At 45.7% G+C, this 17468-nt stretch overlaps 1 protein-coding gene across 1 annotated transcript in view; it reads right to left on the bottom strand.

The window, feature by feature from the left end:
• BMP6 (bone morphogenetic protein 6) overlaps positions 1 to 17468 on the bottom strand; it is a 94699-nt gene that overhangs the window by 8567 nt on the left and 68664 nt on the right. Inside the window, exons 3-4 of the mRNA XM_075744991.1 lie at positions 6250 to 6398; positions 4828 to 5025 (exon numbers count right to left, since the gene is read on the bottom strand). Of these exons, the coding sequence (XP_075601106.1) occupies positions 4828 to 5025; positions 6250 to 6398 (347 nt within the window). The remainder of the gene's footprint in view (positions 1 to 4827; positions 5026 to 6249; positions 6399 to 17468) is intronic.

Raw genomic sequence — 17468 nt, 5'->3', positions numbered from 1 at the left:
TTCGAGGTGGTTTGCAGTGCAAGACCCAACATCCAAGAGGCAACGGGGTATGTGTCCCTCCCTGGCAGTCTGGAGAGACAAGAGGAGGCAGCCGGCAGCGGGGGGGATGCTGAAAACAACCACCGTGGGGCCGGCTTATGCTGCCACGACACGATTTGCAAGGATTGTTTGCCAGTGACCTTCAAAATCTCTGAGAGTTTAGGGAGCTCCTATAGGCTCATCGTGAGTTTAGCAAAATCATCTCTTTTCTTCCCCTGAATGTACCAATTCAGAAACACTAGCTTGGCATTTACAAGGCACTGTATTTAATCACACTGCAAGCTATTTTGTCTAAACCAGAGATTTTAAAAAAAAAAAACCCCAACCCCCTAGTTCTTCACCTAAAAATAACCTCCAGGGCAGCGCAGTTAAAAGAGCACAGTTAAGACAACTGCTCTCTGTGTCTTGTTTGCACTGAACGTTGTCTGCCTTACCAAGAGCACAGATGTTTCTCTTAAGGCTGGACACTGGCATTTGTGTTGCTGGAAGTGAAGAGAGAATAGCCTGACCCTAACGGTCTTCCTCCTTCAGATACTTACGCACCCACCTTAGATTTCCTATAACCTCTCCCACGTTAAGTGCTGGCAAAGAATATATAAATATTTACTGAGGTCGATCCGTCTGAGAACACCCTTGCTGCTCCCAAGGTGCCAGCTTACCAAATTCCACACGGTAATTAATTGCTTCTGTGGTCCAAAATAGCTTTGACAGAGGTCTCCAAGGCCAGCCCCTTCTTCTTGGTGTTTGACTTTCGTGATTTGTCCGGATAAAGCTGGTGTAAACTGATCACGCAGTTAATAACAGCCACTTCACATGAAAGCCATCTGCTTGGGTGGGGAGAAGGGGAGATGTCGGGCTGACGTGGACCCGCATGCGAAGGCACATACAGAAATGCCGGCCATGCCGCTCCGGTCTGCATCCGAGTGCTGTGCTAAAGGGAAGATTGGCTGCGAGATAACCATGTTTATTAACACGACCCTTGCCACCATGAAAGCATTTGGCCTTTTTTGCCTTCAGTGTTTGTGCGTGTTGCCCTTTGCGGTATTTAGTTCCCGTACACGCGGGGAAATCTGCCTGGTGCCGTGCACGTCTGCTGGAAGGAAAGGCAGCTTGGAGGGCCCCTCCATTTCTCATGGAGCACCTCACACCATGGGGTGGCTAAAGAGAAGGACCCAAAAAGGGGTGTTGCGTGAGTTTCACCCAGAACACCAAGAGCAGCCCAAAGTCAGACATTTAAATACGACCCTCTCCATATGGCGAGGCTGGTGGGAAGGGATGTGCCTGAAGGCTGACTCGCAGAAGAGGAGGGTTATCGCCACTGGACAAGGAGCCAGCCCCGTATAGAAACTGTAAGTCCCGGAGGAGCTGGCCACATGGCAGCAAAGTCCTTAGGCTTGAGGGTCACCATCTGTTGCGTTGAAGAGAGTCCCCATCTCTTCAGGTTAACTAGAGGGTCAGCTCAAAATGTGAGAGCACGAGCTAAACCCACCACAAGACACGGCTGAGCGAGGGCCTCCAGACCTTGCAGACAACAGCAGAGGAACACCTGAACACTCCTCCATGTCCTGGGCCAGAGCTGGAGTATGATTCTCTGCCTCAACAGACAAAAATACTTCCTTTTCTTCCTGTTCATCCTCCTGCAGAAGAACAGAGCTTGGCTCCAGGAATGCATTGACGCAGGACTCTATGTCAAAGCAGTTTATAACCATGGGGGTTACTCAGTTCTGCTTTATATAAGCCAGTCATAATTACGTGTTTATAACACAGGGAAATGAGCATTCTTGGCGAAAAAATACAGACCATTGAGATTCTTATGGCACAACCATAACCTTAGCATCTGAGCACTTGGTACTGACTGCAGGACAACAACTGCACATCAAAGGGAGCACAGCGGGGTCCCAATCCCACACATAGCAGCATGCCCCCACGTAACCCCCCAGCTCACCAGATCCAGTACCAGCACAGCAGCGCACTTCACGTGCTCCCAACTGCAGGACTTGAAATGCTTTCCATATTTAGATAGCAAATGGGGCTTTTTTAAACATACTGCCCCAACCCAACTCACAGCATCTTTTGGGAAAGGGCTTCATTTTTGGACTGAAGAAAGAAACCCCTTTGTATTCAGTAACATAGAGGAAAGAAGGTTCAATCCACAAAAAAACATTAACACCAGCCAGCTGCCTTGCCCTCCAGGAGAGAAATTGCCCTTAAGCCCTGATAGGCAGCAACAATCCTGGGTCAGGGAAGAGCACAGACCAAAAATTTGACAAGATGTAAGATACAGCATGAGAGAAAGATGCGCAGGCAGGGAGATGCACAGGAAGGGACCACAGCATCCCAGTTCTGCACCTGCTTTGGGTCCAGATGCATCAGGACGCCCTCAGAAGAGCAAGGCAGCCTTCAGGTTAACCCTCGGGCTTGCCTCCTGCTTCATCCTGGGGCGCACACTTCCCCAGCCCGGCCACGCTTCATCGGGGCATGGATGTAGGAACCCACACAACTAAAAAAGAAAATACCCCTGTGACCTCTTTAATGCTAAAACCGCTTATCAGTCATTGGTGCCTCTTGGGCTATTAAATCAACCACTTCTTAATGAGAACAGAGTCTAAGAGTGTCACACTTAGAAAGGAAAATAAGCTGATGCAGTCTCTCTTTTCTGAACACAGAAACCAACCAAACATACATCTTAACTTTAAATTCCTATCCTTTCCCCCACCTTAAATCCACAGAGGTTCAACTATACTGTGATGACTACTGAACTGCCAAATTCCAGGTTTTAAATTAAAGCTGGCTTTGAGCTAGAAGAGCTCAAAAAAGCTCTTGAGACCACAGAACGACCAGCTATTTTTTCCTTTTTTTGTAATTTTATGATTTTAAGACCTGATGTGTGGTGTAGTTAAGAAAGCAGCAATATAAAAATGGCCCTTTTTGCCCAATACATCTGCTCCCTCTGGAGCTTTGAGTAACATCACCTGATTTAACAGTAGTGAAAACTTGGTTTTAGCACTACAAAGCTTGTGGAGCTGGAGAGAAAAAGTTGGAGCCTATCCTGACTCTGCTACTAGCACCACAAAACAGCAACACAGCAAGTAACTTTGCCAAAATGTTGTGAATGCATTAAAAAAATTGACTCTCGTGATGAAGGGAGCGCAGCAGCCGAGCCCACCTGAGTGGGAGGACTGCACGCTGCCTGCATAAAAGGTGGGCTTTTTGGTTGTAATGCCCAGATGAATAAACTACCCATGCCCTTGGCAAGCCCATCACATGGGAAAGTAACCCAGGGAGCAGCTGTGACGCTCACCTTTAAAACTGCAGCTTGGAGGCCCCCCAAGGAAAACCAGGACCAAAGCAGATCCCAGCAATTGGGACTGGCAGATGGTTCTACCTGTGGGGCTGGCAGAGGGCTCTCATGGCGAATGAGATGGTAACTCCTCCAGCAAAGCCACGCTGGCACTGGCTGGCCTCCCTTGGGAAGGTCAGGCTGCAGGACCGAGTTATTCCTCCTGCCCTTAGAATGCATGAAGCGACATTTCACACCCAACTGAGTCCAGCAGTTGCACGGCATGGCATGGGAAGCCACTGCCCACACGGCAGCATGCACCACGAGGACATGCAACGGCTGATAGCCGTCAACTGCTGCTTGGCACGCACTAGCCCAAAGGACAAGTCCGTCACCATGCTGGGCTGGAGCAATAGGGCTGCGTCAGCGCACGGCCATGCCCAAAGCCTGGCCACCAGGCCTGGAGGGTTTCCCAACCTGGCTCTGTCTCCCTGCAGGCTCCCAGCGCTGCAGCCAGCGCGGGGCCACCTCGGGTGCAGTATGGCTCACCCAAGACCTGAGCGTGCAAGAGCAGGGGACAGCCTACAGATTCACACCGGCTAAGTTTCAGCAATGCTGGCTCATCTCCCTGTGCTGTGTCTGGACGTAGACTACAAAATACAGTCGCTTCTCGTCCTTGGGGTATAGTCATTTCTAGACACAGGAAAAGCAGGGATCCTACTGGAAATGAAGGGGGCAGCATAAGCAAATTAATCAAGTAACGTGGAAGGGGCTGAAATGTTTGAGAGGAAAGAAGGTACTCAATGACCAAAGGACTTGTAGCACTGTGATGCAGGGCAGAGTGGCTGGAAAACAGACAAGACTTAGAAGACGAGGCACTTCCAATTTTTGTCAAAATTTCAGAGTTATCCTATTGTCCCACCAGCCCGCAACAGCACTCACAAGGCTGTACACCACCTGCAACGTGCAACCTTTCCACAGCAAATGGGCAAGCCTCTTTGCCTGCCTGGAAATGCACTTCTCTGTGTATACACTGCTGTTCTCACAAAGAAGAGAAATAAAAGGGATCTCGTGCTGTTCTACCAGGGTTTTTCCACAGAAGACTGAAAGAAAACTCTGTTGGAAATGCATATGTGCAATACCATAAATCTCAGTGTATGCAGAGGTGGAATCTTTTAAATATTGCATTTCATGTGGTGTAATTCTAGGCAAACACTGTGTAGCAAGCACCTACAAGCACAAAATTTGCAGTTAAAATGCCTCACCCCCCTGAATTCAATAGCTGTGACTTCACACAGGGGTCTGGACTCCACCTTGAATTCAAGAGGACTCCTGTAATTCTCATTACATGAGACTCCCTCTCCCACCCCTTTGCAGGTGTAACCTGTTCCCCCAAGAAAAAAGCATCCCACCTCACATTCCCCTTCTTGCTTTTGCACTCCAAAGCAAATAGAAACATTACAAGAAGTCGCCCCAGCTTCCAGACAAGACGGGTGTTGCATGATTACCTGTGACACTAGACACCCTGGAAACATCCTGGGCCTGGGTGGAGCGGTTGCGACTCTGTTGCCTGCGCCTGCTCGTCGCTGACCTAGTGGTGCGAACATGAACTTCACTCACTTTGAAGAAGGCCACCATGAAAGGCTGTTTGTCATAAGGGCCGTCTCGGCCTATAAGGCCTGCTTCTCTAGGATTTACGCTGAAACCTTGAAATCAAACAGAAAAGCGAGTGTTGGAGAAACGGTGCTGTAGGATTGCTCCTTCCAGAATCACGGCATCTCCGTGAGCAGTGTTTCCTTCCTTCTTGCTCACACGCTTCTTTTCTCACTACACGCTCCCCTCCTGCCACCCATGACCCATGGACATTTTTACAACACCACTCCAGAGCACCTGGCTTTTTGGTACCCCTGTGGCATCTCTACTCTGGTTTAGGCATTGAGGAGGTACACGGATAGATATATAAAACACAAAGCCCAGATGTGTCATGGAATTACTTCTGCTGCCTGTGAAACACAGGAAGATGGAATTAGGAGATCTCTAGGCAAAGCAGAGGGCAAAGAAATGGGGTGCTTTTGTCAGCAGCAGAGGGATGGGCTCTCAGCCCATTTGGGGAGGGGGAGGCTGGCACTAACATTTCCTCAGGGAGAACAGTGGACAGCCCCTCTGGTCTCACTTGACCCCACAGGTGTACCAAACCCCAGCATGAAGCAATAGGAAGAAAACATAAGGTTGGAGATTGGTTCATATAGAGGAAAGATGTCACTGTCATCTTTGTGGTCATCTGCTCATCTAGGTCCTCTCCTCCTCCACTACTTATCTTCCAACACTCAATTTCATGCATTTTTGCAGTCTCTTCCCTCCTTTTCCACGTTTGGAAGTTTCTGTGGGCTGTGAAATGCTATCATTGCAGCGACCCTTGGAGGAACCAGCCCCACAGAGCAACCACATTGCTTCTCCAGTGCAGGGCTCCCACCTCAGGTTTGACAAGATCCAAGCAGGAACAGCAGCCGCAGCAGCCAGGAGGGCTGCCATAAGCCCACCTGGGAAGGCGCATTCCCATATACCTGCTCTCTTGTCTTCCTCTCACCCCTAAACTTCACCCCACCTGGAATCTCAGCTCCACACCCCCTCTTCCAACTCCAACTCAGGAACCGGGACCCTACCCTTGCTTGCCTCCACCACCTCCTCCTGGTACTGTTCAGAGACACCTGACCTCAGTCATGGGGAATGACATGTCTGTCGTGGGACAGCCAAGAAGCTGACAGCCCTCAATCTGTGCCCTCAGATGCTCTGCTCAAGATGTTGGCTATAGCTGCCTACAAAGGCAGGGTGCTCACTCCCCACATCACAGCTGGACTCTGTTGGCACCACTTCTAGACAGCATCCAAGAGGCTCACGAGGTTACTTGCATTAACTGGTCCATAACCTACCATCCTGGGTCATCACGCTCAGCTGCAGTCCCATGTTGTGCTGAGGGTTCATCACCCACATGTTACTGGTGGCAGTGACGTCAAACTCCAGCCAGCCCTCCTCTGAGGCCCACACTGCCCGCGTGTCCAGCAGAAACAGGTCAGAGGCCCTGCAGAGGAGAAGCGTAATGACATTATTGTGATGTCTGGGATTTTCTCCCCTGGCTTTCGCTGTTACGGAAACAAGAAAACCTGAAATAAGTAAAAGTGATGTTAGTAGCTAGGAAAAAAAAAAACAATCCCCCAAATCTGCCTGTTTTTATCCAGAGTTTTGCCATGAGATGTACATACTTCTGCATGTGAAATTCAAGATTACAAAGGTTTTTTCAGTTTTCAAGGTTGGAGGAAAGCAATCCTAGTCCATAGGTCTGGGTGTTTCTCCACCAGCAAGCCACTCTTCTTCCTTAAGAGTGTAATGCTAGCCTTGGCAGGACAGTGGTCAAACTATCAGCATTTCCAGGCATTCAATGGCTTTTGTCAAAGGGGTTTCGTGGTTTCAGCCCACTTTCTACAACACAGATCTTCCACAATTGACCAGAAAAAAAAAATTAAAAAAAAAAAATCACCTAGCAGGTCAAGCATCAAACAGTGAAGGAAAATGAACCTCTAAAGGCCTCTGAAGATATTTTTCTGAGGCTTATCAACAGGGATTAGAGTGTCTTCTTCCAAGGCTGTTTGTACTCAGTCTCCTTCTTGGGCTTCAACTTCAAATGCTATCAAGTCTATACCTTTTTGGCAGCATCAAATGCCCACCAAAACTCAGTTCAATGAAATCAGCTGGAGAAGCACCTAGACAAATCCCATGAGCATTTTCTCACTGTATTATAGGCATAACTTTCCTGTGCAAGAGAGCTGCAATTCCTGTCGTGGCCATCATCACAAAATTGATACCAGGTGTCAATCCCATCTTTGACTGTCTTTCCCACTTGGACTGATTTTTCTAACAATAACTTAATGGAAATGAGAAACCAGGGTACCTGTCCCTTCCACCCACCAGAGGTTAACTTCAGAAAAAACATTTTGATTAAGTTACATTTTATTTTTGGCCAACTCCTATGTCATACTGCCCAGCAGCTTGGTTTACATGAGATCACACATGGAAAAATAAGCACTTAAGTATATTAGGGCTCCTAGGGCGCCTATTTTTACAGCGGGGAGGCTTTCCTCCGCCTCACTGGTAGCCGCACGCTCTGCGGTTGACTCAGCAGCCTTTCCCACAGGAGTCTTTGCCACCGCTCCTCCAGCGGGAAGAGGGTTCAGGAACAACTCTGATCTTCATCTCCAACAGCAGCAAGTGGCTGGGGCTGGCCAGCTGCTACATGTTTTGGAAACCTTAAGGTTGAAAGATTTGGGCTTTCCCAGGCAGGGTATATAAACTGAAGTGTTGCTTAAAGGAGACCACAAACAGCAGCTGCAGCTGAGACCACTCTTCCCCTCTCCAAGTTTAAGAGAGGAATGAACTACGAGATCATTCCCACCCCTGAATATGACTTACACATTGGTCCTCTCCAATGCTTGAAATGGACTACATCTGAAAAGGGGCTTTCCTAGCACCTGTTCTGACCTAAACCCTCACACCAATTGTTTTTTGATGTCCTGTCCCACCTCCCCTCCTGTAAGTGCCATACTCTCCCCAGCACTCGCCCACTCCAGACAATGTCCCACTGGAGCCTCCAGACTAGCGTAACGTTGGCTTTACATCCCCCCAAACCAAACATGTCTGGCTGCAGAGCCACTGGGAACTCTGTAAGAGCAAACCCTCATGAACACTCAACCACATGGGGTTAGTCAGGTCTACAAAAACATGAAAAGGAGGCTCAGAGCTTGTATTCTCATTGCCTTGCACTTTGGGAAGACACTTGGACATCAGAGAGCTGTAAAGCCTGAAAGGATCACATGGCATCATCTAGCCCATTCCCCTGAATGCTCGGCAGGATCAACTACATTCACATCACTCCTGAGAGATGTTTGCCTGACCTATCTTATAGATTTCCAGCCTCAGGAACTCCACCATCTTTCCAGGAAATCAAATGGGTTTCACATGAAGCACTTTTTTTTTCCTCCCATAATATCTAACTTAAAGGCCACAACAATCTGCCCTTCTTATTAAAACATCTTCAGTCTTTCCTTGCAAGCCACGTTTTATAGACTTCAACTATGCTCATTGCTCCTTATAGACCCAACTCAGATCACAATCTCACTGATGTTGAGTACAGCAGAAGGATAATCTTGATGCGTCTCACGGACTATGCCTCTACTCATACATCTCAGAATATGATTTGCCTTATTCACAAAACTCACACTGTTAACTCATGCTCACCTTGTGATCCACTATAAAACCCTTAGATTCATGCTGCTGAACTGCAAAGGATCCAGTCACTTCCTAGGGTGCATTTACATCACTTTTTTTTCATGTCCAAATGCAATTCTTCCTTCTACCAAATCACACTTTTTTACCCCCAGACTGAACCTCCATCATTATTAGATTACTTAAAATACAGACTTGCCTTCCAGTGGGTCTCCCCCATCCTCGTGTCCTCTACAAATGCATTAAGCAAACTGCCTGACCAAGGTACAATTCTACCAAATGATAATGCTCCACTTTATCTCACTGCGTCACTTTGGAAAGATACCAATTCCTTTGTAAAATGCAGAAAAATGAACAACTGGGCTTGCTAACCCAGTTAACTTCCCACAAAATGTTTCATATAGGACTGGTTTTCAATCAGTTCTGCTATTCAACTGACTTTTGCATTCTTCGACTGGATGAAGAAGCCAACACTGAAGGTTCACCCCACAGGTATTGTAGGTTATAGGAGTAATGCTAGCACATCCTAATACTTTCTGCTTAAGCCTGTTTTCAACTAATGTTTGTCACCCAAACCTCACCAGGCTGCACAAAATTGCATATAATTTCTTATAGTTTTGGTTTTGGCATGAAGGTTTAAAAAAAAAAAAATTCAGTCACCTGTTTCCGAAGACAAAATTAGGGGAAAAAAATAATTACTCACATAAAGAATCCTCATCATTTAACTGAAAGTCCTTAACCACTCCTTTATTTTTTAAGAATAGAAATGTCGTATGTCCTTCCTCCTTTAAGAAAATCACCTCAAATATGGCTAAGCAGTAAGTACTTGAAAATTGCTGCCCACACAGGCTCAACAGAGATTCAGAACTTTGCAACAAAATCCTCTGGACTTTTTGTATGCCGAGAACATACTTTCTCCTCCTTTCCCCCTTGGTAAACCAAATATCATGTGTCATCTGAGTGGAATCTGCTCTTACCTACAGCCAAGAAGAAATGTCCTTGCTACTCCTGCAAAAAAGCCATACAATGTCTGATCTTGGAACGGAGACTGGGAGATCTCCCAGGCTGGCTCCAGGTGGGAGGGAAAGATGGGGAAGGGTGAAGGATTTGCTGCAGTCATGGGGGACACATGGACATGCAAGGACAAGATGGAGACACCCTAGATAAAAGGAAAAAGTCTGCAGAGAAAAGGGAGTAGGAAGTACCCATGGCCACCACACCTCTGCAAATCAAGCACCCCTCTGCTTCTAGAAGCATCCTCCCGCACCGATGGCTCACAGAGGGCTACAACCTGCTATTGCTGCCATTTGCGGCAACATAGCTGCCAGCAAACACGGTGGCAGCTAAACCTAGCGGAGACAGTTGACCCTCACCAGTATACACATCAACTTCTCATCTGCACAACAAGAACACCACCACCACCTTCGCCTTATAGTCATGTCAAAAAAATGAATAGTTTAGGAAGCAGATACCATGCTGAAGACTGCTACACACAAGTAAATGCAAGCCCACAGTTAAAGCAAAAGCTGAAGGGTGGACAAGAAGGTGAGAAACGGATCATATACTGAGGAAGTCGCATAAAACAAAGTATTGAATTTCTAGTCATTAAGTGATGACATTGATCCTGTGCAGCGAGGCAGGCAGTGGCCTTCCAAGAGAAGGCATGCAACCATGTATGCTGTCACATTAATGGCAGGATATCTGAAAACTTCAGTATTTGAGAATAACGGAGGCAAGATGGGACCCGAGGGAAACAGGAAGGGAGCATGAAGAAGGGGAAAAACTAGAAAAAGAAAGGCTGGAAGAAATGCATGAGCCAACATCGTTGAGCAGAGAGGGAGTATTTGCTCTTAGCACAGGCTGAAGAAAGCAGAGTCAGCCCAGAGGTTCCATGGCCAAGCAACCCTGCATGTCAAGGACATCAGAGGACCTCTGGCACCTGCACAGCAGGACTTTCAAATTCAGCGTACAGAAGAGAAATTTCATCACCAAAACGGGCAGTTTCTTAACATCCTCTCTGCCTAAACCTGCCTCTGGGTTTTCACACAGCTACTGTCATCTCATTGTCACTACTGTGCCCGACAGTCTCATCTTTATTTTCAGTGTGCTTAACCATATGGATGACTTCAGCTAATGACTCCCATAATAAGGCTGCTGCAAGTGAATGGGAGAAAGTGAGGCAATGAGCTGAAACAACATCCCTGAGACAAGAGAGGACATTAAATGGGAAGATGCAAGTTAGAGATTCCCAGCTTGAAACGGGAGCTCTCTGTTCTGGGTCAGGGCCCTAACGTACGGTCTCACGTCCCAAGAAATAAATGGGAGTGTTTCCATGGCCTTCAGAAGGCTCTGGGAGGAGGATGGAGAAGCAGAGGTCAACAGAACAATCACAAGTGGTTGCAATAAACAGAAAAAAAGTACACAGTTTACCAGAGAAATATGGCCTGTGTAATTCAGAAGGCAGGATTTAGCTCCAGTGTCCTCAGAGAGCGAGCTGATTTGTCAGATATAAATATCAAATATAGCTACTATTCTTAACGCTGGCATCCCAACCATGTACTCAGGGCATTTATAGGAGAAACAGCTTGCATGTAATTTCAGTGCTTTTCCCCCTCGTAAGATAAATATTTTGTTAACTGAAACCTCTGTGTAAACCTTTCAATGTAATGTCTCTGGGTGTTAATTCTCTTTAATTGAACACTAATTAGATTAGAATTTAGTCAAATTAGTAACCAGGTCAAGTGGTTAATCTCAGTTACTACGTAGTGAAATGTTCACATTAAAATAATTTCTGTGTTCTGGGTACACATTACAACATGGAACTTTGCTACAGGAAAAACTCCAAAGCTATAAAAAGCTAAATTTAAAGAAGCATCTGTCGAACTAGGTTTTTTACTTTCCCACCCTCCCTAGCCTTCTTTCCCCGACCAGGCAGAAGTTTTACCAGGGAGACAGTGTGAACAAACAGAAATCTCACCTTCAAAATGACCAAGTTAAAGGTCTCTTATTTTAATTACAGATCTTGGAACAACATTTTTGACCCAACTTCAAAGCTCACCATTACCCAGGTGTTTAAAGGATTGTTACGCATCAACAGCCATTTACCAAAGCATTAATTACTATAAGTCTCTAAAACTTTCCTCAGCTGAACCTTTTTGTTTACTTTTCTTCAAAGACAAGTTGACATAATAGTCTAGACTGCCTAGCAGCAGTTTCTCAAAAGGGAATTTTGCACAGAAGTGTGTGGGATTTACATTTTAATTAACGCACTTTCTAAATATTCTTCTCCTCTGCATACCTCAAGATCTGAGTCTTTAGTTTGCACTGACATCAACCTTCTGTAAACATTATCCTGCATATAGCAAACTAGCAAGATTATTTGCTCTTATCCAGTAATGACAGACTAATAACTGCACTCACAACTGACTCAGTCTTACAGAGTTGAATAGAGCTCCACACAGATAAAACTTTGAGATTATAGCCTCTTCAAATAGATCCACCATAGTGCAGTAGAAGTAAGCACTACTTTGAATTTAAAAGTGTTTATTACTTACACAACAGACCGTATGCGGAGCTCGCACAGCACAAGGTACTGCCAACAGATGCAATACAAAACCTTAACAACTTACTATGTCTAAATGACCACTACTCCAAAGATTTAAAAGCACCATACAAAATCTAATCAATCAGTGCTCACTGGTACAGAGAGCCTCAGGCAGGGGAATGCCAGCACCTGGAATGAGCCACCAGAGAAAGCAAAGGCAGTGCCTATCATTTATCATTTGATGAGAAGAAGTAAGGCTCAGTTTAACTGTCCTGAAGAAGCTATAGCATCTGTGGGCCAGGGGACAAGGGGAGACATGCACGACCTATACCTTAGAAGCGAAGAAGAAAATATTAAGAGCTGTCAGCCTGAAAATGAAGTTACTTCCAAGGTGAAACAGAAGACCAGCAACTGGGCACTAATTTATGGGGACTGACAGCCAGGGAGGAAAAAGCACTAAACCAAGGTGCCAGGACACTACGGAGGGGGTCTGCAGACTGGCACAGGGAGAAGAGAGCCATGCTGGATACATCCAGACATGGGAATGTGCCAGAAGGGACAGGCAGGAAAGCTCAGCTTCTCGCTGCTCACTTACCAGCCCCACACCACCACTGCCCTCTCTGATAAAAGCTCCCCTGTGCTGAAAAGGCTGTATCACCGCAAGCATCACCTCCGGAGGTACAGTCTGCAGGGGTGGGGCGTTAAGTCTTACAGACTCACTGGAAGAACAGCAGGGTGAAACATTGGGTTCAAGGCTGCGTCCGGCAAAGAGTGGAAGATCGGAGCCTAGAGCTAAAGGATGTGGTCTCCCCATGCCAAGACTGCAGGAAGCTCAGTCTACAGGTCCGTGATAATCCCCAGCAAAGCCAACACTGATATTTGAGTGCAAGGGCGTCCCCTCACACCCAGCTCAAGCTCTTGAGCTTCACAGCTCTGAGGAATGAACATTTTTCCAATAGAAACAGTGAAAAAAGAAAAAAAATTATCCCGAGTCGCAGGGACAGGAGCCATATTTCTCATTTCCTTGACTATGATCTAACGAGACTACAGGGTATTGTAGCTGTAGTGATGGCTATGGTACTACACCTCAGAGTTTAAATGCAGTTTAAGGCATGAAGATGAGGGAGAAGGCAAAGGGATTGTATTTATCTTTGTCCTTTAAGAAATAAAGCACTGATGTGGTATTCTTTAGTTTTGGTAGAAAAAACCAGCTGGTTACAGAACCAGTATATTTCATGCAGAGTAACTTTGACTTTTAAACTACTACAACCCAACCACCCTAAACCACAACAAATCGCATACCCACAGTGGGAGCTGAACTGAAATGCGGACAGACGCTTCTCTATAGCGTCGTGGAAACAGCTCTATCATATACAAATATATGCACACTATATACAAATCTGACCCCAACTTGAAACAGATTGATGTTAGCTTTGTCATTTGTATTACACAACCCATTCCAAAACCCAGTTGAGGACGGTTATTTATTTTCTAAGCTATAAACAGTGCCGGCAGATCAATTTGCCCTTTAGATTAGAAGCTCGGATCGCATTTGTATAAATATCCTGTTGCAAAGAGGAAGACTTTATTACCACTGTAACTGGCAGCTGAAAACCAACGAGCGCCTTAACCCTTAAGGAATTGTGTTCAGTAGAAGAACACCATACTCCCCAGGCGGTCGCTCTGCAGGGCACACCTATGTCCACATGTGTCTTATCATATAGGAGGAATCTTTCTGCACATCAAGTCCTCATAATTCATTCTGGGTGCAAACGAAACTGTTTAATAAACTTTGACCATTAAGGTACGGTATCTTCCTTTGATCACTAACACAGGCCACCGTGTTTTTCATAGATCAGTTGTTTGGACAGTGTGGGAGTGTTTTGAGGTCTGCATTAGCAGGATATTTACACTTGAAAACACACTGATGATCCAAACCAAGGGCTAACATCTTTGATCAACCATAAACTGCCTTCCCTAGTCCTGACCTGACAGCTCTCCGGGTGAGAGCAAGGAAGTTTCGAGAAAGAAAAATTAATGAGCTGTTTCCAAGGCCAAGCTCGTTTCTTCCTTTCCCTTGTGAAGGTCTCGCTTACATGGCAATCCACTCCCAAGAGGTATCAGAAGTCACAGAGGGTTTTGCTGGTCCTTCCACAAAATCAGCGCTACACCTTAGAAACAAGCCCCCGTGCAGGGCTTAGCTGTCCGTGTACCACCAAAAGGTACCAAAAGGTCAGGGCTGTGCAGCTCCTGCCTGCTGAAACTAAACGTCCCTCAGATACGGCCAAGGTGGGACAAGCACCTGGCAGCTGACACCACCTGTCATCCTAAATTGGTGGTTCAACAAATATCCCCGCCTTCTGCACATACCAAAGGGAAAAAAAGAAGAAAAAAACCCTCCCGCTCTAGCCTTCAAACAGCACAGGCTCCTAAAATCTGGGGGGGGGGTGGGGGGGGGGGTGAGAAGCTGAAGGGCAGCAGCATCCGACAGACGTATCACCCATTCCCCCTCCCAACACCAGCCCCTACAGCCCACAGCCCATTTCAAAACCCAGAGTCATCCCCCTTAGAGCAAACCAGACGTCACCTCAGCCTTGTTTGGTGAAGCCTCTTCTCCACACAAGCCGAAATGCGTACCACAGACAGCTGGCCACAAGCTTGACCTATCCTGAGAATTTCATTAATCTCTTCACAGCGTCCCACTGACAACTCCAGCAGTTTGTGTTATGACAAAATGTGGCCATTAACTGCGGTTTGGTTATAAAACAAAAGCCTAGTTTCTAGGCACTATTTTTTTTACCTTACGAAAGGGTGGAAGGAATGGGGAGATGAAAATATTACTGACACAAGTGAGTCAGTATTAAAATGTTTTCTTTTTTAAGAGAGAATGTACTTAGACCACACTGTCCTCAATGTGCGTTACACCGCCTGGAGCCTCCAAGCATATCGTTTTCATATTTCTGATGGCTTGGAACAAGGAGAGAACCAAATTTCTCCCTGAAGGTTTTATGCTATTTCAATCAGCACTGATCTCCGATTGTTCGCGCTCTCTCCGCATACACCACTATCTAGGAGACATTCTTGAATGGGCCCATATAATCCTTGCTTTTGGCCTTGTCTACAGTGGCAAAAATCAGCTTGATAATTCAGTAACTGGTAGAAATTTTAGCCTCAGGCTTGGTTTTGTTTTTAGCCATCAGGGAACGGCCAGCAATGCCTTGAGATTCCATGCAGCAGCGCGCACATCTGGGCTGGAGTCACACGCTTACACTTTTACTGTCCAGAAGAGCTTTTTTTTTTTTTTTTTCCTTTGCTCAAGTAATACTGAATTAAGCCACTTCATTACACTTAATCGGAGCCAAAGAATATTTCCAGGCTGTGAGCTTTGGTGAAGATTTGTATTTACTGAATCATTCTCTTATCTCCTGCCCTCCCAAACTCATTTCTTCGAGAGGAGCAGGCAGGTTTCTTTTTTTTTTTAATATTTTTTTTTCCCTCAGAGGTGCGTACTGCCTTTCTCTTGCAGACTTCTGGTTTAAATCCATGCATGCCAGCTGCTCTGTCAATAATTATTTGTGCCCCGAAGTATTTTTTTAGCTATCAATAATCACCACAGACAATTGTTAACCCTGTAAAAGCCAACATTAACTTTGAACTTCCTCTGAAGACTGCCAATGTTGACTGAGCAGGCACTTTCTGTGGCCTTCAGAGATGAATTTTCCTGACAAGAAGAACTAATTGTCAGCAGAACAAGATGAAAAAAGGTGCTGCTTCAGTTCCTCCCATTTCACCTGCTAGTTCATCAGCTAGACTTCAAGATCTGTAGAGACTCTTCCTTATGCAATAAAATGTCATCAAATATCAGGAAATATCAGGCTGTTATTCAAACCATTAGTCCAAAGGAAGTGTGACACAACTTTTTTTAGGGTTTGTTTTTTTTTTTTTTAAGTCAAAGGCAGCTGTTATTTTCTGGCTCATAAGATGCCTGCTAAAATGCAACAGAAGCCTTACAAATATTTAGCAAGTTCCTTCAAAAAAAATAGTGTGGTTATTTTTTTGTAATTTAACCTTCTAGTGTTCTCAACAGAAAAAGAAAACATTGTGTTCCAAATTAATCCACTGTGACAAAAGACGATGAAAAAAGCACTTTAGATATTTTTTTTCCCCCAGTAAAAGCAAGTAAGTGAACTGATGATCAAAACCCCAAACCACTCAAAGAATACAGCTCCTTAACGCATACCAGAAGAATCTGAGGCATTTTTCTCCTCCATGCAGAGATATTAGTGAACAGCTAAATATGACTTTTTAGTATTTGTTTTCAAGAATGCGTACAGGCCAAAGTCCACCCAGGTCATCAACACGTCTGCACGTTTGAATCTACAGCAGCAGCAGCCTATGAAGTCAGAACTTCAACTGAAGGTAACGCTAAAGAGTGGTAAGCCACTTCTAATGTCTTATTTTAACTGTCTTTTAACATCTGCATATTTTTAATGTAGACAGGACAATTAATATAGATGACAAGTAATATACAGACACTTTTATATACAGATACATACAGAGACTACATACATGTATATGTAATTATACACAAGCTCACACATTTTCATATGATGTGCTTTTATATTTTACATGGACATGAAAGAGTCCTTTAAGCTGAAAGCGAAAAGGGTGGAAAAGCGCACGTCCTTTTTACAACCGCAAGAACCTGCAAGCCACGTTTTGCCCACCTCTGTGCAGACGATGTGACAAGTCCCACAGACTCATCCGAGGCACAAGTTTCTCTAGCCAAATGTCTCCCCAGCCCCTTCCCATCAGCAAAAATAAATAAATAAAGAAGAAAAAGAAACAAAAAGGGAGCCTTGAGGGACTGGATGAGTCAGAGGTTAGTAATGAACTACAGACACTCATCCCTGGGTCAGCAGTTCACGCCTAGCCCATGTCAGGAGGGACGGCGAATTGCTGGCAGTCTGGACCTAGAGGAAGCCACTTTACGATTCCCAGTCCCAACAGCGGGATCCCCTCGACACAGCTGCCGGCAGCGGTGATGGAAGGGAACTGAGAGACCCAAAATACTTACTAGCTTTGGAGAGAGACCACCCTGGTGATCGCCATCCGAGCTGCTGCCTCTGCTCCGTCCGAAAGGAGGTCTCTAGCACCCGGCGCTGCCCGGCACATGCAGGCACTGAAGCGCCCAGTGCCAAAGGACATGCGTCACAGCTTTACAATGTGATCTGATTTTGGCATGTTGCTGGCATGGTATTTGAATAAAGATAGGAGACACCAGCATCACTGCTGTACACAGCCGCTTTCAGAAGAGTCTGAAAATCT

Source organism: Balearica regulorum, chromosome 2, assembly GCF_011004875.1.
Source record: "Balearica regulorum gibbericeps isolate bBalReg1 chromosome 2, bBalReg1.pri, whole genome shotgun sequence".
Classification (NCBI taxonomy): domain Eukaryota; kingdom Metazoa; phylum Chordata; class Aves; order Gruiformes; family Gruidae; genus Balearica; species Balearica regulorum.
Note: the sequence above shows the minus strand (reverse complement) of the source record. Positions and strands in the feature narration are given on the sequence as shown.